General features: G+C 42.4%; 1 protein-coding gene across 2 annotated transcripts; it reads left to right on the top strand.

Moving 5' to 3' along the window:
* Window positions 1-2,474: 2,474 nt before the first annotated feature.
* LOC111235835 (hexokinase-1-like) lies at window positions 2,475-22,180 on the top strand. 2 transcript variants are annotated; one of them, XM_022764400.1, is made up of 18 exons: window positions 2,475-2,876; window positions 4,908-5,070; window positions 10,108-10,256; window positions 11,296-11,415; window positions 11,841-11,936; window positions 12,136-12,235; window positions 12,432-12,615; window positions 12,991-13,146; window positions 13,295-13,528; window positions 14,402-14,706; window positions 15,565-15,713; window positions 15,994-16,113; window positions 16,511-16,606; window positions 18,203-18,302; window positions 18,571-18,754; window positions 18,957-19,112; window positions 20,077-20,310; window positions 20,932-21,082. In XM_022764400.1, exons 1-18 carry the CDS (start codon window positions 2,814-2,816, stop codon window positions 21,080-21,082), a joined length of 2,760 nt encoding a protein of 919 aa, XP_022620121.1. In that variant the 5' UTR covers window positions 2,475-2,813. The 2 variants fall into 2 exon arrangements, with proteins under 2 accessions (XP_022620121.1, XP_022620122.1); XM_022764401.1 differs by lacking the exons at window positions 2,475-2,876; window positions 4,908-5,070; window positions 10,108-10,256; ... (8 more) ...; window positions 15,994-16,113; window positions 16,511-16,606 and adding an exon at window positions 17,903-17,935 and having other exon boundaries at window positions 20,932-22,180.
* Window positions 22,181-24,077: the final 1,897 nt, after the last annotated feature.

The following is a 24,077-nucleotide window of genomic DNA, read 5'->3' as shown; positions in this document are numbered from 1 at the left end:
AGATTTGGGATAATCTTTCTTTTTACACAACTTTTCAGTCACTTTCTGTGTCAGGGACTTGAGCGTCAGTGTTGGGAATATGTAGCAGAGATATGAGCTGTAATTTATGACTAATTTATAACTGTTTTCTTCCTTTTACTCCCATCAACTCCATAAACCAGATAACTACAAAAACTACATTTCCACATGAGCACACAAACCAAATACGTTTGTTGCTGTGTTTGAAAACTAAAATTATAGTCACTCAATGCATTTCTCTTTAAAGCCCTGTCCTAGCATGAATGCATTGATTTTACTGACAAAATGTTTAGTAAGAGTGTGTATGTGGTTTGTGTGTCAGCAGTCTCTGTGTCAGTAGGGACATTGACGCGGCTACACAAATGAAGGTCACCCTGAAGCAGCCATGACACCAGGCAGGATATTCTGCCGTGGAGGGGAGTGAATGAATGCTAAAGCCCTCCCTCCCCTCTCTCTCTCTCTCTCTCTCTCTCTCCTATTTTTTGAGGCGTTTTTTTGTATAGCACAGACGGGTGGGGAAAGGCAGCACAGGGAGACCGTTCTTTTCATTCATGCACTCAGTGACTCGTGGCTGCAGCCTGCAGAGGATGGGGCAGAGGGGGGGGGGATCGTGGGCAGGATGGAGGGGAATCGAGGGAGGGAAGTCCTAAATCACCAGCAGTTCAGGGGGGGAAAAAAAGAGGGACGTCAGAGGCTTTGCACGTCACTGAGTCAGCAGACACGGGCCATTTTACGCAGAGCGTGGTGACGTAACCAAGCTGCAAGAGAGAGGGGGGGGGTCGTCTCTGACTATGTATAGCAATGAAGAGATTTGTTGCATCAGGCCTCAACAGCAATTTAAAGAGAAGCTTCAAACTATGTATTGTCTATAACTGAAAAGGGACGTTTTTCAAAGTGCGTCGCACTGATGAAAATGATTTCCACAAAACCACGAAACCATCACTCCTGTCACATATTAGAGGCTGAAGTCCTGCTTACTTCCAGCTATTTTATTGTAGTTTTTACAGGAATTAAAAACACGATTCACTTGGAGCATTAGATTAATTCGCATTTTGTCTACTTCTATCCATTCTATTGTTCTGTTATCGCAAGGTAACGAGGGCTTTTTTAATTCTGAAGTGAGTTTATGTTGAGCCATCAACCTACTGTGAGGAGGTTTGATGAAGGTCAAACAGAGGAGTTGCCCACACACTGGAAAAACTTCACAGGCTTTTGTATGAGCTTTTCCAATCAGTCACTGATTTACACCTGGAGGTGCAACTGAATATAATTAACCTGCAGGCTGAACGGAAAAGCAGCTTTCCACTGTGTCTCCTACCATAGATGATAACTACCACAATAGAATATATCATTTCCTGTCATTAAAAAGAAATAACACAAGAAATCTGTCAAACAAGGACTTTGTTTTATGAGCTGTCACTCAGTGCCGCATTCAAAAACCAAGCAACTGCAGTGTATTTTAATTTAGGAATGTTTTGTGTTACGTAGGAGGTTCGTGTATTAGATTATATTTGTCTGGAGAGACGAGAGCTCGAGATAACAAAGTCATTCTTGGGGGTGGAAGTGGAGGGGAGTCTCTATGCTCCATGGTAAGTGTAGGTTCCTCGAGGCTGGGGACATTACATTTAGTGGGGGCTTGTCCGCGGTTTGAACTCAGGGCCTCCTCTCTCTTTTGGTTATTTGTGTTATTATTCATCTTTTTAGTAAAAAAAAACAACAACACCTCATTAGGGTGCAGAGTTCACGCTGTGCATAGTTTAGCAACATTACAGAAGAAAACCTTTCCAAGGTCAGGAATGAATGTCCAAGTTCAATCGTCCACAACGAGAGGTTTAGATATTCCAGTTATCAAGCACATTTTCAAGTAATTAAATGCTGGTATGCAAGTTGTCCAGCATGGATATGGGTATCTTTCTGTGGGAGGGAGGGCTGTTGCAGGAGATAAGAAACCGTCACGAGTCACGAGTCTGTTTCTGTAACTGTAATCTGTGTAAAGCTGTGAGGAGATGGTTGCATGTTGTATCTTGATGCCCTTCAGCCTGTAGTTGATGCTGAAATGTGATGCAGCAGGAAGAGAAATGATGACATCATCGTGTGGTTGCCCTGCCCCTCTGCACGTCCACATCTGGGTGCCGTGGCAACGTGCGAGACGTGCCGGCCGGAGGGAAGTCTCTGGCTCTGTGTCCTGCTGGCAGGTTATCATGCAGATGCAGCTTCCTCCTTCAGCCCACAGTCACCCCCCCCCCCCCCCCCCCCCCCCCCCCCCCTCTCTCTCTCCTCCCCTTTCTCTCCCTCACTCCCCTGCTGCTGTAGGAGAAGCCCCCCTCCTCTCACCAACCCCTCCCCATGCTTCCCTTCCTCGCCTTTCACATCCCCAGCTCAGCCAATCAGAGGGCTCGGTGGGGGCAGGGCATAGCGTGAACCACCACTCGAGTGCAGAGCTGTTGCATCTCCCCAGAGCTAACAGGGAGCTAGCGGCTCAGAGGGAGGAGACACGCTCAAACCCAGCCTCTGTGTGTGTTTGTGTGTTTAAGTGTGTGCGAGGCTGTGAGTGTGTGCCTGTCGCAGACTAGCAGGCACGGCTGCTGCTGCACTCTTGTTTCACCACACTTTTTCCTTTTAACCTTGCCTTGCCACGGTGCTCAGCTCAGGCCTGCTTCCTCCTCCGCTTCAGGATAAAGAGGGATCAGCGTGGGGGGACAGGAAAGTACGGACGGCAGCCTTCCCTTTCCCTCCTTCTTTACTCTCCAACCACCTCATAGCTCCTGACAGCTCCTGGCGGACGTGCAGGCAGGATGATAGCGGCTCAGCTTCTGGCCTACTACTTCACCGAGTTGAAGGATGATCAGCTCAAAAAGGTGAGTGAAAGCAGCTTTGGACTGCCACAGTGGTCCTTTTGTGTTGGGCTGGAGAGCTGTGTAATGTGACAGCAGCCTGGTGGACAGCCATGGACGCCGGTTAACGGTAGCTGCATGTCAGCATTTAGCCTGTGGGGCGTTATCAGGCTGGGAGAGGAGGATGCAGCATTTGGGAAGTAGAGGAGGAGGAGGCCATGATGAGCTCTAATTTGGATGTGATTCTATTTTAGTTTGCTCGGGGGGTTAGTAGTGTTTGACATGTGTGTCCTTGACGAGGGCTGTGGTCAGTGACCGTGGTGATGTGCTGCAGACGGACCCTCATTATCGGGTGTCTTCCGGAGCGTCGGTTGCCAGGGCGTCTGAAGCAGACAGGTGTCTGTGTGGCGGCTGTTGGGGAAAGTCGTGAGCTCCATGATACTGTCCGTTCCCTCGCCCTCTTTCTCCACTCACTCATTATTCCTCTTTTTTTCACGGTTGTTCTCTCCTGTTTCATCTCTTCTCCCTTTACTCCATTATTCTTTTATTACCTCCGGCGAAGACGACATAAACTCATTAGCAAAGCACAGACGTTGCCATCAGTGAAATCTGAGCTGGATTACAGCCGTGGTCCATCCAAAGAAACCGACCTTGGGTTCAGTAGAAATTCGCCACTGGACGGGACGACAGCCCAGCAAGATGTTCCCAGGGACGGAGAGTGAGTGGGAGACTCGTGATGTCACGCATGATGTCACTGTGCAGTATTTGCACGTGCCTCTGATGAAGTAGGCCGCCGCAACTTGACAGAGTCCCTCTGGGCAGTAAAAAAAAAAAAAAAACATTCCTCGAAAGAATGAAAGTTCACCAAATACGGAAATCCTGGATCCAGGCTGGTCCACTCAGGACCTTATGAAGAAACGTGTCTCTGTTGAGTCCAAAGTTTCCAGAGAAAACAATAATGCCCGGCTAAATTTAGGGGTATTGTTTACAAAAATGATGCTTTGCACGCGGCGTCTTGGGTTCGAATATTTAACTCACTGTTAGCATCATATAGCTTCAATGAAATGTTGGAACAAAACTGATACAGAATAGATATGATATTGGGCTTTCTTTTTTTTTTTGTATATTTAAAGAAATGTACTTTAAGAAGAAAATCAAGAGTTTAAGAAGTCGAATAACTGAATGAATAAAAAAACAATTAAACTACCTCGATATAGATTCTCCAAAAGGCTGAGGGTGAAGGACAGGAATAGAGAAAGACGTGATTTGCCGTTTACTATTTACTGGAAATCATCTAATTATATTAAATACTCTGTAATGTTACTGTACCTCACGTTACATTAGCCTTTCTGAGAGGCTAATAATAGCAATGCCACACAGAGACACCTGACGAGAAACAAATGTGTGGACGGTGTCTCACGGCACAGAATAGATTTCTGAACTGTGCCGTGCCTCATGGCATGTGCTCTGTGATTATGTAACAACAACAGTGAGTGTCCAGTGTAAACCCGCCCCAACAAACATCCCATTAATTAGATGCATTAACTGTAATGTAACAATCAAACTGCACAAGAGAAGCTACGTTAGACAAACTGATTATTCTGTTGTTGCATTTACTGATGTGGTGTTTTATGAAACTGCACTGTAAACAGTCTTAAGACAAGATGAAAATATCTCCACCTTGTGCGACACGTTTAAGGGGGTTGAGGTGCCCTGGTTCGGGCTCTGCTCCACAATATATGGTGCTTTGTGTAAAGTGAATCAATCTATTGATCTTTTAAACTACCACCCAGACTCCAGTATCCAATATCCCCAACATGTCTCCTGTGCAATTTGTAGAGGAAGCGGCAACACAAGCTAAGGTGTCACGACATACGAAAATAAAGGATGAGGTTTTTAAAATACCTTGTTGGTTGGAGCTACTTTCGTTAAAATGTGTTTGTTTATTCCAGTTGTAGAAATTACCTGAGCTCCCGAACTGTGTCTGCCTAATATTGTGACATGTTGATGAACGCTCCCTGACAACCCTCCCGTGTTTGTGTCCTGCCTCTTCAGATCGATAAGTACCTTTACTCCATGCGTTTCTCGGACGAGACGCTGAAGGACATCATGAACCGGTTCCGCCGGGAGATGGAGAACGGGCTCGGCCGTGACACGAACCCCACCGCCACCGTCAAGATGCTGCCCACCTTCGTCAGGTCCATCCCTGATGGATCAGGTACAGTGTACATGAAGAGACGCATCATCATCTTACCACTAATAATACTATTCTGATCAAGTGCACCAATATAATTGATTAATCAAATGCGCAGTTCACAGCTGAGTTTCTGAATTGAAACAGTGGGATGAGGGGAAAATGAGGTATTTGAGGACAATGTGGAACCCTAACAAAACTAGGGAGAGTAGCTTTAGCATGTTGTGCAGCTGTAATTTAAACTTTAAAGCCTGAAAATGTTTTAATCTAGGCGTAGCTGCAAACCTGCTTCACTCTGTCTCTGCTGGAAATATTCACCTGGAGGTCAAATACTGAATCACCTGCCACTGAACAACATCTGTCACTGGTGTAACTTGACCTTCCTCGTATTATCTTGTTTAAATTCATAGAGTAAACACTGCTCGTAGACAAAAACACAAGGTCTCATTATTGCTTGGCTCATGATGCAGTAAACTGTACGACAGATGCACGACGATGACAGACGAACGTCGCCTCTTTCACAAAATTGTCGATGGAAAAAATTTAAATCGGATGAAAGTGATTCCCTTTCAGATATTGCTAACAGGTCGAGTTACACACAGTCTACCTATACTATATAAGTGTGTTAAAGCGCATCCTGACGTATCCTGTATCTATCTGTTTAAAAAAATGTGCTGATGTGTTAAAATCGTCAGGTCTGTTATGTGACATAAGCCTCTTTGTGCTCTGGATTTGGACTCAGTAGATCACAATTGTTTTAGCCCCTGGGCCAAACAGTTCAAACAGCAGGATCACATGCTGTGTTCATCTCATAACAACATACGAACCACGGATTTTAAATTTCATGGGGGACAATTTAATGACCCACAGTCTTATATAATCCACTCACAACCTTTTTGCAAAGTATTAAATATTCATGGTTGCCAGTCTGAGCCTTGGCCTGTTGTCATCCGGGGCTCATGCCAGACATCAGTAACATACTCGCTGTATTACATTACGATCAGGATTGTGCCGCGTTTATTTTGCTGAAATTAAGATTGGCAACTCGAACGTCTAAAAGGATTAAAAAAAAATACATAAATAAAAATAAAACTACTAGATAAATTTTAAAATATGAGAAAATATCATTTAAAAAGAAATAGTTATATAGTGATAGACTTTATACTAAAAACCACCAACCATAGTATGTATAAGATAATAAAATAACATGTCAAAACACACAAAAAAAGCACATATTACTATGTAGTTATTTTCTAATTAACTTGCCACAATATTGAAATTACAGGAAAACAAATCTAGCAATGCTTCATTTTCAGGTTACTTTAATAATCCGACTGCTACAGGTATAGTAATCAACTCCCTGGGGAAATCAACTACAAATATTTAATTAATGGTGTAATAATTTTCGCTTCCCCCCCCCCAAAGTGAAGCCGTTTATGACTGTGCGCTTTGATATTGTTTGACAAAGTAAAGGGGCGTTTCACGTGTTAAAGAAACCAAACCACCCGCTCAGAACAGCTCCTAAAGTCACAAACCGGACCTATAATGCTGCGTAGCTCGGCTCGTCCTTGTTAGTAAACAGTGCCTATGCACAGAAATAACATCAAGTGCCTGTCAGAAATGCTGAGGCCCGGACAAGGCCCGTGGTGGTGGTGAGGGGGGGCTGTCGCCTCACTTCTCTCACTTTATAAATAGCCTGAGGTTTATACGCCAGCATGAGGTTGGAAGGGATCATGCAAAGGGCAGAGCTGCAGCCATGGTGATAATTAAAACTGATAAACATTTGGAAGCTAGAGTTTCAGCAGTTATGAGTTATAACACACCATGATGACTGACAGGACAAACCACTGCACACATCATCTCCTGTAACCTGAAGGGCGGACACAGTTCGTCTACTGCAGTCAGACTTTGTGTGCGGCTCGAAGGAAAATGAGTGAATGAAATCAGGGCGAAGCTCTAATGATGTCAGCAGTAATCATTACGGCATAATGAGATTACACTGAGGGTAAAAGCCAATATAGATAAAGATGTAGAGAGAAAAAAATGTCCCATTATAGCCTCACAGATCCAGTCTAAATCTCACGAGTTTAGTTTTAGTTCTGAGCTTTTAGTCGGAAAAAAACATCAACTGAGAATCTGCTGATCCATCAAGGTTTAATGTTGTTTTCCCGCATCTCGTCCTCACATCAAAACGAGGTTCGACATAATGAAATTAACTTATCTTAAGCTCTTCTTGCCACCCTTTTTTTCTGAGCTTTCAACTGCATCTCACAAATTTTTTTCAGGGGATGTTTCCTTATTTGGCACGGAGATTGCTCGGCGGTCAATGTGTAAACTCGGCTCACGTGCTAACGGTGAAAATGCATCGGGTACTGTTGAGTGCAGGTGAAATTCTATGTTTAGGATCAGTCACCATGTTCGTCCAATACGAGCAAAATAAACCAAAACTCCACTAAGTTGAGTTTTTATAATAGTTCAGCAAAAATAAATCCACACGTCACTTTCTTTTGATTGTTTAAAAGCTCATCCAATTGTCTGCAAAGTAATATTTGTGTGACACAGCCTCCCAGACTGCAACAAGCAGAGCTAAATATGTGGCTATAAAAGGCGACACTGAGTGGATGAAGTCTTGTCACATTACAAACTAAATTCACTCTTTTCCCCACAGTGAATAAATAATGACAATAATGTCACACTACAATAGAGAGGGCTCTCAAAAGTTAAACATTCATCCAGACTTAATCAATACTGAATCAATAGCTTACTGAGGTGCAACAAGCAAGGCTCTGTGATCAACTGTGTTGTTCACCAAGCTTGAACTCTGCGAACGAGCCAGGAGACAAAGATGGACAAGGATTTTTTCTGGGACCTAAACTCACAATGTGACCACACCTTCAGCTGCTCCTGCTCTGGCTCTGATATTTCTTTTTTTTTTCTTTAGAGATTAGATCTTGTGAAAACTGAGTAAACATCTAGGTTTGGTTTGTTGCCAGAATTAAAGCCAGGATTAAATTTAAGAATGCCAGGCACATTTCTCCTGTCTAGTCATTTGAATCCTTGTCCCACTGAGTCTTGGTGCTGGTGCATCTTTATTTCAAGCTTTTCTTACGATGGTTTATTACTGACAGGACTTGATTTAATGGGTTTGATTATGGAATTACTGCAACAAATACTGAAAATCAACTTGTGTATATATAAACCAAGAAGCAGCACCACAGTTTACACATGCTTGTACTGAGGTCACGAGGGCTGTAAACTGGACACATGCTCTGCTGCATGTCGGTAACACTTCTATATGTCAAGCCTGATCACGTCTCATTCCAGTCAGGTCAAGGGGATAAATAGCATAACGCAGCAACGCGCTACAGTCATGGTGGCACTGAACGAAGAACACTGTTTTGTGTCATGTAACCGAAAGGTCGCAGGTCAGATCCCAAAGAAAGAAAGAGTAAATGCATATCCACACACTTGTCATGTGTTCGGTTCCAGTGTCACTTAATCCCTCTACGCTCCGTCACTTGAAGTCACTTTAGATCAGCGTCAAACAAACACCTGAAAAGGTAAAATAATCATTCTAATTCAAAATGAGAATATAAATATTATATGTAAACTTACAGAGCTACTGCTCTACAACGCGCTGAATTCCTGCAGGAAAATACAAGTGATCAAATAGCGGAAATTATTAGGTGTCTTCCTACATGCATTCGCTAATTAGTCACATTTTATTGGAGGTTACGACCTGTTGTTTTAACATAAAGAAGAATCTTAACAGGTACCAAGTTGTGTGTTAATTTTTCAATAAGTAAAATGAAACCAACTCTATATCTGATGTTATGAGAAAGCTTCTCTCCACGGGGGGGGGGTGGATTTACATTTGGGCTTTTTGCCTGGAACGACACTCCACCTCTGCACCTGGCTGGCAGCTCCGCTCACATAAAAGGGTTTCTGTGGAAAACTAGCTCAAGAGCATCTTGAAATTAGGTCATTTTTTTTTTGTGTGTGTGTGTGTGAGTGTGTGTGTGTCTTTGCTTTTCATGCCTCAGTTCCTGAAGGGTTCAAGTTGTGCCTGTTTGTATTACCAGCTGTATTCGTGAGTTTGCTGTTTTGTGTTTCATTACACACCTGTCACAAATCCAGACTCTGGAAAAGTCTAAAACGGTATATATGGTAATAAAAGGTCCGAGATCATCTGCTTTTAATGCGAGTGCAAACATATCGGTGTATCTTCTCCTACTGATGACATTAATCTTGTAGTTACCAGCAGGAAAGACGCTCTTTGGGAGACGTTGTGTGCAAAGCTTTTTCAACGACATGTCAAAGTTTGGAAATGATAGCTCAGGGAATCACTGGCAATGACACTTAGAACAGTATCAGCTTTAATGGGTAATCAAAAACTAATTTAAAAAATCCTCACACCAGAGCAGGCCTTAGTGTTTTTAGGATCCTAAAGAGAGATTCCAGTAAATTAAAAAAAAACAAACTTAGAACTTTACTGCCGTCAAGTGGAAAAAGTCATTACTCAAAATTTTTCTAATTTTCCAAATCCATTTAAGGCCAACATGCTCCTCTGTGGAGACATTTTTTAATCCATTTGGCTCATCAACTCCCTCAAAAACCTTCCTTTGTATGACAATTGCAAAACAGTGCAACTTAAACTTTAGGCCATTGGACTTTTATCTGCCTCACATTTAAATCTGTGACGTTTTGATATGAAATGTTATGAGTTATATGCTCCCAGGTGCCAGTTTATTAGGTACACCTACAGCTAAAACTAATGTAGTTTAATGCAACAGTCCTGCAATGAATCCTACTGTAGGTTATACACTGTTGATTAAACTTTATGGTCATTTTGGAGGCAGCAGTTTGCGGTGCTGTTGAACTGTATTGCATTATACCAACAGGTGTTTGTATTACTTTCCAGCCCATTTAGATTAATGAGGGTAGTCCAAATAACACAGCCACGACAAATCATAAACACCCAGCAGATCAAAACATCAAAACAAGAATCTACCTCGCAGATTACCATTTTAAAAAATATCTACCGTTTTCTCTTCCTGACAGAAAAGGGAGACTTCATAGCTCTGGACCTTGGCGGGTCTAACTTCCGGATCCTGCGTGTCAAAGTGACACAGGACAAGAAGCAGCCGGTTCAGATGGAGAGCCAGGTCTACGAGACCCCTGATGACATCATCCACGGGAGCGGGACACAGGTAATCACAGATATACATCAATTATTTTTTATGTCGTGTGAAACTTTCTAAGAGCCTCAGATATAAAACATCAGGCCTCAATATTCTGTAAGTTTCCTCACAGACCGGGTGAAGTGTCCTAACGCTGTAATCCCCATCATCAACAATTACTGCATGACCCAAGTCAGACAGTCGATTGTTTCCACTCAAAACAGTCAGTGTTTGTGTCTGCCCTCCAAACAGAGCTCAGCAGTGTTTAAGGTCAGCCGGGGGAACAATTTGTGTAAAACGACCTCCCGAGTAACGCAGGGAGTAATGAGAGTGACGTCAGAACCTGCGCTGACCCACAGTGGACTTGTAGAGAGCAGCTGGCAGTCGTGTTGTAACACGATAACCCAAAACACGAGCGACTGTCTGAGGCCGTGCGATTGGCTCAGAGCGCGACTTACACAGATGGAACAGGACAGATGCTGTTTAATGAAATGTCGGAGGGACAGCTGGCGAAAAACGTAACGTGATATATGAACAGGTTTGTTAAACAAAAGAGGGTTTTTGTTTTTTTTTGCATTGTCAGTGACTTTGTGAAATATATGATTTCGAACAGCCTCCGTCAGAATGAAGACGTATTATCTTTATTAAGTATAAAGTGACTCCAGTGGAGCTCAGAGAGCACATGAAGAAATCAAGTTGTTTACATAATGTTATGAATATTTGTGTTGTATCTTGTACATCAACCATTTCCAGACTTGTGAATCTGTTACTAAGCAACCAAATGGTTTTTCTCTGCAACTTGCACCTGCTCCTGATAATGGTTTTAAGTATAAACATATATATATATATATAAACATAAAACATGCCTCTGTAACTTTTATACTTTTAAAAATACATTTAAGCTTCATCTAAATGAAGCTTGAACATTTGAGAACTGTGAAGTAATGAGTGTTTCAACTTCTAATAATAAAGGAAAGTGTTGAATGTTTGTTAATGTGTTGTAAGTAAAAATGTTTCGGCATGCTGCCTTGTTGTTCTACAGAGTTTAAGTCCCCTTTCTGTCTTGCAGCTCTTTGCCCATGTCGCAGATTGCCTGGGTGATTTCATGGAGAAGCAAAAAATCAAGGATAAAAAGCTTCCTGTGGGATTTACGTTCTCCTTCCCCTGCGCCCAAACCAAACTGGATGAGGTAAACGTTTAAACAACTGTGTTGTAGACTTTGTAGTTAAGGAGAAAACTGCGCTGCAATCATCTTTCAGACTTTTACAGATACTGTACAGTTTCATCCATCAGATCTGAGAGTCAGCAACATGAAGCTGCATCAAGATGACGAAATCTTCAAAGTTTTACATTCTTATAAACCTATTTAGACGTTGAATTTGTGAACAGAAGGTGTATAAAAGCTTTTTAGAAAAACACACTTTCAGATTGCAGATGTCTGCCGTTACGTAAAAGGTAAATTTAGTGTAATTGTTGTCGCAGTTTCTTTGGGTGAATGTGGTTTTTGGAGCTGGTTGCTGTGGTTAGAATAGCAATGGACAGACATTTGAGATGTGTCCAAGCCTGTCTGACTGTAACTTAAAGTCTGGCCTTATAAAACTACTTCTTTTATAGGCGGTCTTAGTGACATGGACAAAGAAGTTTAAGGCCAGTGGTGTAGAAGGTGCGGATGTTGTGAAGCTTCTGAACAGGGCCATTAAGAAACGAGGGGTAAGTTTTTTATCTCTTTTTCCTTTTTAAGTGATGTGCAAATGTGATACCGTCTTTGAACAGAAACATATCACTCAAAGTTATGATTATACTTCTCATAATGCAATTTAAGATAATAAAATTATCAGGTATGGTAGGACAGACCAAAGTCCAGACCTCTGAGAGTTTGACTGAGTCTGACATAATCTTGTTTTTCCAGGACTATGAGGCAGACATCATGGCGGTGGTGAACGACACAGTTGGCACCATGATGACCTGCGGATTTGACGATCAGCGTTGTGAAGTGGGCATCATTATAGGTAAAGACACAGACGAAGTCACCACATATTTCCCCCTCCGAGTACCTTTCAAGTACAATGAGCGCAGTTCTACATGTGAGGGCGCCAAAGGTTTTACAATCTTACCCCGGTGCATCACACTGCACCCTGCGCACTGAGCTCCGCAGAGCGTAACAGTCACGCAGGACAGGACTCATTCACCTCTGCATCCATTCAGGAACGGGAACAAACGCCTGCTACATGGAGGAGTTGCGTCACATTGACCTGGTGGAGGGAGACGAAGGCCGGATGTGCATCAACACCGAGTGGGGTGCGTTCGGGGACGATGGGTCCCTGGAGGACATTCGCACAGAGTTTGACCGTGAGATCGACAGAGGTTCTATCAACCCAGGAAAACAGCTGTAAGATCTTCCTTTAAAAAATTTTGTTGATATGCATCAGTCTTGATTTTGATTACGTAGCCAAATCGGCAAAGGTGTTTCATCTACTACAACAAAGTAGTACGCTTGAAATCCTGAAGGATCCGGGGATCCTTTTGTCGTTGTCTTATTTTAACACACTATTCTAGAAAAGAGCTCTTTTTGTTTCTGAAGTGCAACCGTAACGTTATGTAACAGAAAAAGAGGTTACAGGCCTCCCAAACTCCCATCTGCCAAGCAAATGCAGCAATTCGACAATTCTACTGAGGGGCCTTTAAAAGAGAAGATGAAGTGACTAATGCAAACTGTATCCACGACTCGTCATCTGAAAGTGCTGCTGTGTTTCGCTCTGCCCAGGTTTGAAAAGATGGCCAGTGGGATGTACATGGGAGAGCTGGTTCGACTCATCCTGGTCAAGATGGCCAAAGAGGGGCTGCTGTTTGAGGGACGGATAACCCCCGAGCTCCTGACGAAAGGAAAAATTGAGACAAAACATGTCTCAGCTATTGAGAAGTGAGTGGGGGGGAGGTGACTTACAGTGTAATACATGTAAACAAACACAAAACCAATCGTGGGAACTAAACAAAAAAACAAAAAAAACTGCAGGTTCTGCAGGTGCATGGATGAAATTCTTCATAATGATGAATACCTCTGATTTCAGGACTAAAGAAGGACTGAAGAAATGCATGGAGATCCTGACGAGGCTCGGGGTCGAGCCTTCAGATGAAGACTGTCTGGCCGTGCAGCATGTGTGCACCATCGTATCTTTCCGCTCGGCAAACCTGATTGCCTCAACACTGGGAGGCATCCTCTCGCGCCTAAAGGAAAACAAAGGAGTCGCACGCCTCCGCACCACCGTGGGCATCGACGGGTCTCTCTACAAGATGCACCCTCAGTGAGTACTCAGTACTAAGAACAGGCACTGAAGGGAGGGTAACAACAAGCAAGGCTAAATGCTTAGATTGTCTTGTAAAGTCTTCATGTTGCGCTTCATAGTTTCCGTGAAAGACAAACAAAACAAAAAGACGAGATGACAACTACAGCGCTTAGGGATCAGCCAGCCATAAATTCTTCAAACAGGATCCTCTGAGGGAAAACAGGGGATGCACACGAGACACGCCTTTTTAGTGGTGGGAAGATTTCAGATTCCCATAAATCAGGCATCAATGAAAACTCCCACACAAATCCCTTCTGATGTGCTTTAATTTAAGGTGAGGTTCCTTGATATAAAAGCTTTTAGCTTTTGAGCTGGGTGATATCATGATGGTACGATCTTTCTGCGGTGCAAAGAAGTAATAAATCTGAGCAAGCTCTAAATTCAAATTAACTATTATTAGTTATTAAAGTTTTGTATGTGATGCCAACAACATGGAATAATGAAAAGCATGACACTGAAATACAGGTCTGAACATCACTTTCATTATTTTAAAATTTGATTATACCATGTAATGATAAAATACTAGAAAATATCCAGATTAATATCAACATAATTATTTCAAACACATCACCCAGCCATCACTAACAGGTTAAATAAATCACCGTAAAATCAAAAGTAGTGCAATATTATGAAATAGTTTCACTTCAGTGAAAGGAGATACCATATGTATGTGTGAAATACCAGTCAAGAGCCTCTCAAATACTGCGCAGTATCTTCCCCTCTCTCCACTTCCTAACACGGTTTGATCACCTCTGAAGATTAATATTCTAGATTTGGTTAAACAGATAAAGTCTCCGTGTTTGATGACGATATCTTCTGCTCTCCGAACAGATACGCTCGCCGTCTGCACAAGACAGTGCGCCGCCTGATCCCAGACTCTGACGTCCGCTTCCTGCTGTCCGAGAGTGGGAGCGCGAAAGGCGCAGCCATGGTGACAGCAGTGGCGTACCGTCTGACGGAGCAGGCGCGCCAGATTCAGCAGACTATGGCGGAGTTCCGGCTGAGCAAAGGCCAACTGTTAGAAGTGAAGAAACGCATGAGGATGGAGATCGAAAGAGGCCTCAAGAAGGACAGCCACAAGGAAGCCGCAGTCAAAATGTTGCCCACCTTTGTCCGAAGTACACCAGATGGATCAGGTGACTGTGCTTTCAACATATCAGTATATCTATCTATCTATCTATCTATCTATCTATCTAGCTTTATATCACACAGCAAAAAGTTGCATGTGGAATGAATAAGGCATCAACAGAGTAGGCTCAGACAGAGTAGGCTGAAGTTAGTTTGATCATCTCCAGTTGGAAAAAGTTTTACCCAAAACGGTCCGGTAAAGATCCGGGGGCAAACCTGCAAACATTAAAATGTTTTCTCCCCCTGTGATTGGAGACACAGCTGCTATTTAGAAATGTTGATCAGGTTTGTTGGGTCGCACACGTCCTGGTTGGCAACACTGTAAATCATAAATCATATTTGTGCTCACACTGACAGTTCAAGTGTCATCAAAGAAGTTATTCACCAACTTAAACTAAGTTCATCTTCTTTTGTGAAGTTTATGGATGGTTACAAATTGCAATGCTTCGTCTACTTGGCAGTTTTCCAAAATCAGACGGATTAGAGGATGAGGCAATCTCGAGTGAATCAGGTTTTTCCGCATTATTTTAACAGACATCAGCAATCGGTGTCTATCATGTCATTATCACTTTAAACTGTCATCACTCATGTCTTACAACTAGCTGTAGTTAGCTAACCAGTTCAGACAAGCACAGTCTTTTAAAGACACGAGGAAGTACCAACTACATCTGTAACTCTAAATAAAACTTATAATTTTACGACTATTATGAAATCTTCAACTTTAATATTCAAGAAGTCAAATTAGACTTTAGGCAGCAATATTTCTTGTACAATAAAATAAACACAATGGAAGAAAAAACTTCAGTGGTGACAGATTAAGCTCTCTCAGTCCTCAGGCTAACAAAGGCCTTTTTCTCGTAATACAGAAAACGGCGACTTCCTCGCTCTGGACCTCGGAGGGACAAACTTCCGTGTCCTTCTGGTAAAGATCCGCAGCGGGAAGAGGCGATCAGTGGAGATGCACAACAAAATCTACGCCATTCCCATAGAGGTCATGCAGGGCACTGGAGAAGAGGTAACGAGGATCTCTCACATTACTGTCAAACAGGAGTCTTTCCTGTTTGCAAATAGATTTACTCCTGTGCTTTCCTTTTCTTTTTTCCCGTCACGTCTATCAGTGTACTGCTCACAATAAACAACATTTGGAGCATGTGTGTGCTTGTAGCGTTTGGGTTGCTATGGTCACAAGGGGAGAGAAACATTTTCGTTTCACCATAGAGAATAAAGTATTTGCAAAAACCCCACCATTCCTCCCAGTAAATAAACCACTAAAAGCATAAATGTCTGCCTTCCAGCTCTTTGACCACATTGTGCACTGCATCTCCGACTTCCTGGACTACATGGGAATGAAAAGTGCTCGACTGCCGCTGGGTTTCACCTTCTCCTTCCCCTGCCATCAGACCAGCCTGGACGCAGTATGTTTTTCTTTCTCGTTTCTGCAAAATTACTTCAAGAAAAAACAAAAAGAGAAAGTAAAAAAAGTACCAGACCTGAGCTGCTACAAGATAAATGCAGTTGGAGCAGAAAGATCAGAGCAAAGGGCAATAAACTCAAGCAATTAAAGAAAGTATCTTGACATTTAGATTATAGTTCATTGTAGACACAGGCTTCCTCTGCTGGCTACTGGGTGTGGCTGAACATTAACAGCTACTGTTCATTAGCAGTACTAATCCATTGTCTCCCTTCATATTTTTCCTTTTAGTCAAGACGGCTGCTTTTCAGACTATTATAGCCTGTTGTACTACCCGAGCAGTTTATCTTTAATTGTCTGATTATTAGATACTTCCCCAGTAAGTGTCATGTGCTCTGCAGGGTATTCTCGTGACCTGGACCAAAGGCTTCAAGGCCACAGACTGCGAGGGCGAAGACGTGGTGGAGCTCCTCCGGGAAGCCATCAAGAGGAAAGAGGTAATATAGGAAATATATCTGATCACATCGCATCATCAGCTGTGCTGCAACTAGAACTGCAGCAACGCAGACGACACAGACGCTACAGTCTCTCCGGTGCTTTCAACACATAACATTTCATGTGATATTTTCCTGTGGCGTTATTGTGCTGCCACAGTGAAAGTATTCTTCAGTCAGGGTCAAACTTGTCATCCATCTATATCTATATTCTACACCTTACATATCTGCCATTTCACCTGCTGGTTAGAATTAACTTCTGGCTGCTGCTAAAACTTTTCTGGACCAATGCCACTTGTATAAGACGGGGCACAGTTTGGCCTATTTGAAACGAAGGTGACGTGGATTTAAAAACTCTCATCAAACGTCTGATTGGCAGCTAATAAAGGTGGCACTCAACCAGCGTCTGTGATTGCAGACCTCAAGTGCTTAGAAGTGAAGCGTCTGTAAAGAATGCGGAGATACGCAGGACACAGTCTAATACAGCACCTTCATACAATTGAACGGGCAAAATACTCATTAGTACTACAGTAATAATACAACAGATATTGCAGCAGTCAACTACTGTACACCACGTGGCAACATACCAACCCTGGCGCACTGACACCTTTGAACTCAGCAGCAAGTTAGTAGTTTCAGCATAAAGACACTTAACCCCGCCCCCTACTGTGTAAACCCACAAGCTTAGCAGCACCTACTACATCCTGGTATAAACATTACAGCGGGCCAATCACTCATCATTAACAAAACACATTCTGCTTACTTACTATTGTTATCTTTTTTTTTGTATTCATTGAGTTATTTTCTTAATATTCAAATGTCTTCCCGTTTGAGTTTCTTATATTGATTTCACCCTTTTAGATGGAGGATCCAGTAAGTATAAAGTGACTGTAAATGATTAACTGAGAGGTAAAGCAGTGGGGGACTGCAGCAGTGTGTGGTTATTGTTGTCATAGCATGTCCATAACACCAGGAAAAACCTGGGTTCAGATATTGTGGAGGAGTGTGCCTTTCTGTGTCTGCAGTGTGGGATCTTATTTAAAGTCAGAATTACAAGGACGATCCTCTGTACTTTGTGTGTGTGTCAGAGCTCCTCAATTTTGCAGTTCCCTGAAACGGCTTGTGTATTTTTATTGTATAGTTTGTCTGGGAATGTGAGTGAACTGCATTGTGCTCAGTGTGGCGTTTGAAAAGTTGCCAGGCCTGATATTAATCCCTCTGTCAACACGGCCCTTCAGCGACAACTGTTGGACATATAACTTGAAAGTTGTTTTAACGTGGAGTGAAAAACACCTGGAAACATAAGTGAAATTATGTTTTAAACAATCTTTGGTAAGAATTTAGTTTTTGCTAAAAGTAATCATCTGACATTTTGTGCCTTGCAGATAAAGAGATAAATAAATTTCTAGCTTGTGTATTCAAATAATTTAAATGTAAGTTTATTTGAACTTTCCTCTGTACGTTGATTTATTGGATTATAACTCAAAGCATGAGTCGTGAGTTGTGAGATTTGTGTGAAACTATCACAGCATATAAGCTCTTGTTGGAACGTACATGTGATTTCATCGTACTTCGGTACTTGTGTTGTTTGTTTTCTAGGAGTTTGAGCTGGATGTTGTCGCCATAGTGAACGACACCGTGGGGACGATGATGACCTGCGCGTATGAGGAACCCAGTTGCGAGGTGGGACTCATTGCAGGTGAGTTCAACCACTGTTGTTTTTAAAAAGAAACACATTTGATCTCCACATTTGTCATGAAAAAGTTAAAGAAAGGTGACAGCGTTCGACAAATAATTGGACGAGGAACTCGTATACTCTACAGTCTTATTATATGTAAGATATTTTTCTACACCTCCAATAGGGAACACTAATGTAAAATAAAATGTCTTGGATTTGTATCTTTATAAACGAAGTCTTGTAAAATCAGGAACTGTTCAGGGTTGAGACTGACTGTGTGTCCTGACAGGGACGGGCAGTAACGCCTGTTACATGGAGGAGATGAAGAACATCGAGATAGTGGACGGAAATGAGGGCCGCATGTGCGTCAACATGGAGTGGGGGGCGTTTGGAGACAACGGCTGCCTGGATGACATCAGGACGAAGTACGACCAGGCGGTGGACGAGAACTCGCTCAACGAAGGCAAACAAAGGTCAAGAGGCTTCCAGTATCGAACTACATCTTAGTATCTCCATAGCTAGTTTGAACACAAGTTAAACACTTTGCCAGTTCATAATCACATCTGGATCAAATAGCACATATAAGATATGTCCCAACTATGACTAAAATAATTTAGCCCCATCTGCTCATTACTGAGAAATGTTGAATGTCTCGTCTCTTTCTCACACGGTCAGATACGAGAAGATGTGCAGTGGCATGTACCTGGGCGAGATCGTCAGGCAGATTTTGATTGATCTGACCAAGCGTGGCTTCCTCTTCCGGGGGCAAATCTCCGAGACGCTGAAGACCAGGGGCATTTTCGAGACGAAGTTCCTGTCGCAGATAGAGAGGTGAGTGAATCACTTAGTACTTTCACAGCGGCTTTTTCCACCACATGAAACCCCGACCTGCTTCTCCAGAGGCAGGAAAAGGAACATTATCTATGTTGCAAACTAGCCGGTGGTAAGATTTTCTTAATTCAACAAATGGTTTCAGCTCATTTTTTATGCAAAATGTTCTTTCCAACTGAAATAAGTTTCATTGGTTTCAGCCTGACAGTTTGCACAAATTTTCAACATCATACAGGGAGAAATCCACTGATATAAGAAGAAAGATCTCTTCCTCCTCTGACAGACTTTTGAATGGTAGAGTCCATTTAGTTCAAATAATAATCTTTTACTTTGCCGACCAGCAGGCATTGGTTTCCATTGATTTCTATAAAGTAGGAAAATCAAGCTGCAGAGACATGAGATCAATTCTGTACTCCATCAGACTGAAAACCAAGTCAAAGTTGTGGTAACACAGACCAGGATATTAGTTCATCTGCACTTACAACTGTACATCGAAACAGCTGAAACATAAGTACTGAAATCGTGCTCGTCAAAGCAGACACGATTCTGCTCTGAAAGATTAGAGCATAACAAGGAGGTGCAGGTTGATTTTCATGTCGTGGTGAAATGAATGAAAGCTGGCAGCTGCCCGCAGGTAGGAAGAAAACTAATTAATAAACCTGAAATGTCAGACACTGACTGCTTATACACAACCTCTGGTGAAAACATGCAAAACCACTGGTATGATTTAGAGGTTGACTGCATGAACGCACAGGCTCAGCCATCATTGCTCACAGAGAAGTAACATCTAGGGCGATAACACACCTACAAAAGAGAGGAGGAGGGGGGACGCAATGTGACGACTTGAGTTTATACACTGTCTAAGCCTACCTTAGCCTCTGGGAACAGCTGTGAGGTATCCGGTGACTCTCCTGCTGTTGGCTGACCTCTGACATTCCCTCCCCCGTCCCCTCGTGCTCCACAGCGATCGTCTGGCACTGCTGCAGGTCAGGGCGATCCTGCAGCAGCTGGGGCTCGACAGCACCTGTGATGACAGTATTATCGTCAAAGAGGTGTGCGGCACGGTGTCGCGCCGCGCAGCTCAGATCTGTGGAGCCGGGATGGCTGCCGTGGTCGACAAGATCCGTGAGAACAGAGGACTGGACCACCTGGACGTCACCGTGGGCGTGGACGGCACGCTCTACAAGCTGCATCCTCAGTAAGTCACAGGATAGGAACATAATAGACGGCGTATTTTGGGGTGAAGGGAAGTTCATTCATTCAAAAACATGACAGTACATATTAAATGTCATCATGCTGCAAAGGTTGTTTCCTTTTCAATTTTCCTGTATCATATTTGAGGACATCGGATGACCTTTGCTGCTTCAAGTGGCAGAAAACTCATCTCTGAATTGCAGTATTTTAGACTGTCTACATTTTGTTTAAGAAGCTGAGAAACTGAACGTTTTTAGGCTGAAAAGTTTAAATTACTAATTCTAAATTATTTATACTTCCAATTCCTTATGAAGACATTTTTTTTTCAAGTCATCCATCAGTTTATTCTGACAGACGTGGTCTCTGTTTGGCATCCAAAAAGACATCAAAACAGAAGTGTGCTTTTCCTGGTTCCCAGAATATAAACTCTGTACTGTAACAATGAATCTATATTTGACAAAATAAATATATTAATTATTTCTCCATGAGAAAAGCCCTGAATGAACTGTCCCTTCTCTACCCTGTTGCTCATCCAAGCTAGAGTGATAACTACATGTCTCATTTCTTTAAATTCAGTAGCGAACTTGCCTCCTAACCACAGTTTCCTGCCGCCCTCCTCCCTCAGTTTCTCACGGATCTTCCAGCAGACTGTGAAGGAACTCGCCCCCAAATGTGAGGTGAACTTCCTGTTATCCGAGGACGGCAGCGGTAAGGGAGCCGCCCTCATCACCGCCGTGGGCTGCCGCCAGCGAGAGCTGGAAGCGCAGCAGCACTGAGGAGCTCCGCCCCCGTTTGTCCTCAAGAAACTACCTGCTGCTTCACCGTGACCTTCACCCACCGCACAGCCCAACTCCATCTCCCCTTGGCAGCCGTGACTCCACCTCTGCCCAACCTGGCCCCCCCACAGCCAGAGAGACATGCTGCATGCATAGGGAATTAAAACTGAATATCTAAATATTTATTTATACAGCAACAGAGGGTTTATTATTTCCATGTTTGTACATTTTCCTCTATAGCTTGTCAATAATCTGATAACTCTAAACTCCTTAGGTGTGCAATATTTGTGTATTGCTAATTTTATTTTTATATGGAGGCAAATATATAATTGTATTTATATAACTGAGGCCACTTTGAATCCCAGAGGTCATTAGGATTTTGCACCATAGACACAAGAAAATGTCTGCACTTTTTATATGAGAGTTAGAACAGCAGCATTTCAATGTAACCTCCAAACGAAGGACGTCCTTCTCGCTGAATGAAGAAACTCATTTTTACAGGCGTCACTGGTTCAGAAAACCAGTCCCAAAAGGGCTCGCTACAAAAGGGTTGAATGCAAGAGTCACGGCTGTTAAAAATCATCCTCATTCTATGTACGACATGCTCACACAATGTGCTAGGCTACTAACCCCTCTTCGTGTAACTCAATGTAACTCACATATTAATGTATCCCAGCAGCACCACCACCATTTATTCCTCAAGAGCTGAGAAGGTAGAAAAGGCCCCAGCGGAAGTGTTAGCGTATCCTGTTGCTATTTGTGAACTACTATACTTTTGGTGTTGTGATGAATTCCACTTCTACTCATTGTATGTGCAAAGAATAAATGTTTATTGGGCCCCAAGAAAAGAGTGGATACTACGAGCGCTTTTGTGTGTATTTGTGGCTGAGTGTCAGTGTGTCTTCTGTAATGACCTGTAGCTTTCAATGTCCAAAGCTCTGTCAAGACTGCATGCCTTACATTAAGACAAAAGGACAGTACTGGATCATTTCCTTTCTTTTCTTTTTTTTTTTTAATTTTATTTTCTAAATCAATATAGATTTGTGATCGACACAGTGAAAAGTGAATGCATTAAATTATATTTTGTTGTGGAGTAAATCCTGGTGTCTCTTTCTTAAAAAAACGATCAAGAAGCAGCAGAGGCAATGCAGAAAATTGTAATGCTAGACGGGGAGCTCTGTAAGACATATTAACCGCAGAAAACGTGGTGCATTTACACAAAAGGAAGAGAGAGACCATCTTCTTATTAAGCTTTAACTAGCTGCGTTTTCATCTTCCAAGCAAATATTCACTGGTACCAGCTTCTCAAATATGAATATTTGCTGAGGCTTTCTGAGGCTTCTGTGATGGTAAATTGAAGATCTTTGGGTTTTAGCCACAGTGGGCTCTGGGAAATAGGCATTTTCACTGTTTTCTGATATTGCAGAGACAAAACATTTATTCGATTAATCAAGAAAATAAGTGTCAAATAAAAAACACATAATACTGTATTTAATGTACTGTATCTGTAATGTGTTAGATATGTTATTTCCCATGACATTTCAAAGATTAAATGAGTAAACTAAAAGTAAAAATAACCCAATGAACTGTGTAATAAAAATAAAAAAAAATCAATGGTTGTCAAAATCCCTCAAGATATATATGACGTATGTAAGGACAGACAGTTGTTTTAGGCCATTTTATTGGTGGTGGTGGTGGTGGTGGTGGGGGATAGAGGAGGGTGTATTTCCTGTGAGTTTCCTGATTTGCACATGATGTTAACCATAAGCCACAAAGGCCACATTGTTAAGTTAATTTATAACTACTGTCCTCGAAAACGTTTGCACCTATTGAAGGAAAAGAACAGTTTGCAGTATCCTTTGAAATACACTGGATCTAATTTCTCAAGAAAGCAATTGCTTGGAAAGTAGTTGTATGACCATTGAATATTTCAATCTTAACTATTCTTTCCACCCTAAAATAAACAGCTGCTTAATTTCAGATCCATAGCAAGCTTTGGTATTAACTATCAAAATAGTTGGCAGTCAATTTTCTGTCAAGACTTTCAGCTCACTTCAGTTGTGCCTCACTTCAGCTCATCATCTGAGGAAAGGGCCTCTGACCGACTGATTTCAAACTAGTTTACTTCAAACGTTTCTGCACAGTGTGTTTTAAACATTCCTCATCTATACTGCATTATACTCACTTTCAGTCTTCACCCCTGAGAGTACAAGCTGATCCAGGAATCTTGCTGCCGCCGCTGCCACTGAAGTTTATCCACCCGGAACAAGGCTACAGCACAGAGAGGATAACTCTCAGTACAAATGCTCTTTCAGCACTTTAATACACATTTGTACACCCTGTGTGCAAGCTGTAGTTACATTTGAACACCTGCCAACATCTGGCAAACTACAGAGTGCAAGTCTGTCAGTAAATGTATTGTGGTTTAGTTTGAATCTTTGTCCTTACTGAGTTGTTGCTACTCTTGCTATCTATCCAAAACAATGCATTTAATATCTTGCAGCTATTCCCTCCTTTATCCTGATGTGGCCCAACTCTCCCATGAGTTAACACATTTGAATCAAATGTATAGATCAGCTTGTTAATGCGTGTTTTCTCGTGCATGCATGCATGTGTTTTGCATCAATGCGCAACGTGGGTTTGTGTGCAGGAATTTGTCCTACTTTTCGATGGGTGTGAACACGCGTTAACGTTAGAAAACAAAAGTACTGCAGGTACTTTAATACTTGCGAATAGCTTAGCTGTTGTGAAGCAGGAGAAAGCTCCACATCCCTCTCTGCGCCCATCTCTCTGCGAGTGTATGTGTGAGTCAGTGTGCGTGTTTGTGTGCGTGTATGTGTGTTTGTCTCCAGCTCTCACCAGGTTGGGTGCGTTACACTGAGGGCTTCCTGCTGCATCCATCCGCCTGAAACTAACAAGCGGCGGACTGTCACTGCAGGTATGTAGTCACGATTAAACAACACGCGGTGACACTAACTGTAAACTACTTGGGTGT

The sequence above is a fragment of the Seriola dumerili genome, unplaced genomic scaffold (genome assembly GCF_002260705.1).
Source record: "Seriola dumerili isolate Sdu_G_001 unplaced genomic scaffold, Sdu_1.0 BDQW01000538.1, whole genome shotgun sequence".
NCBI classification, from domain to species: domain Eukaryota; kingdom Metazoa; phylum Chordata; class Actinopteri; order Carangiformes; family Carangidae; genus Seriola; species Seriola dumerili.
The sequence above is the reverse complement of the archived record's forward strand: the minus strand, read 5'-3'. Positions and strand labels throughout refer to the sequence as shown.

Coding starts and splice junctions, on each gene's coding strand:
- LOC111235835 (XM_022764400.1), top strand. CDS start 2,814: ATGATAGCGGCTCAGCTTCTGGCCTACTACTTCACCGAGTTGAAGGAT. Junction 2,877..4,907: donor AGGATGATCAGCTCAAAAAG/GTGAGTGAAAGC, acceptor CTGCCTCTTCAG/ATCGATAAGTACCTTTACTC. Junction 18,755..18,956: donor CTCAACGAAGGCAAACAAAG/GTCAAGAGGCTT, acceptor TCACACGGTCAG/ATACGAGAAGATGTGCAGTG.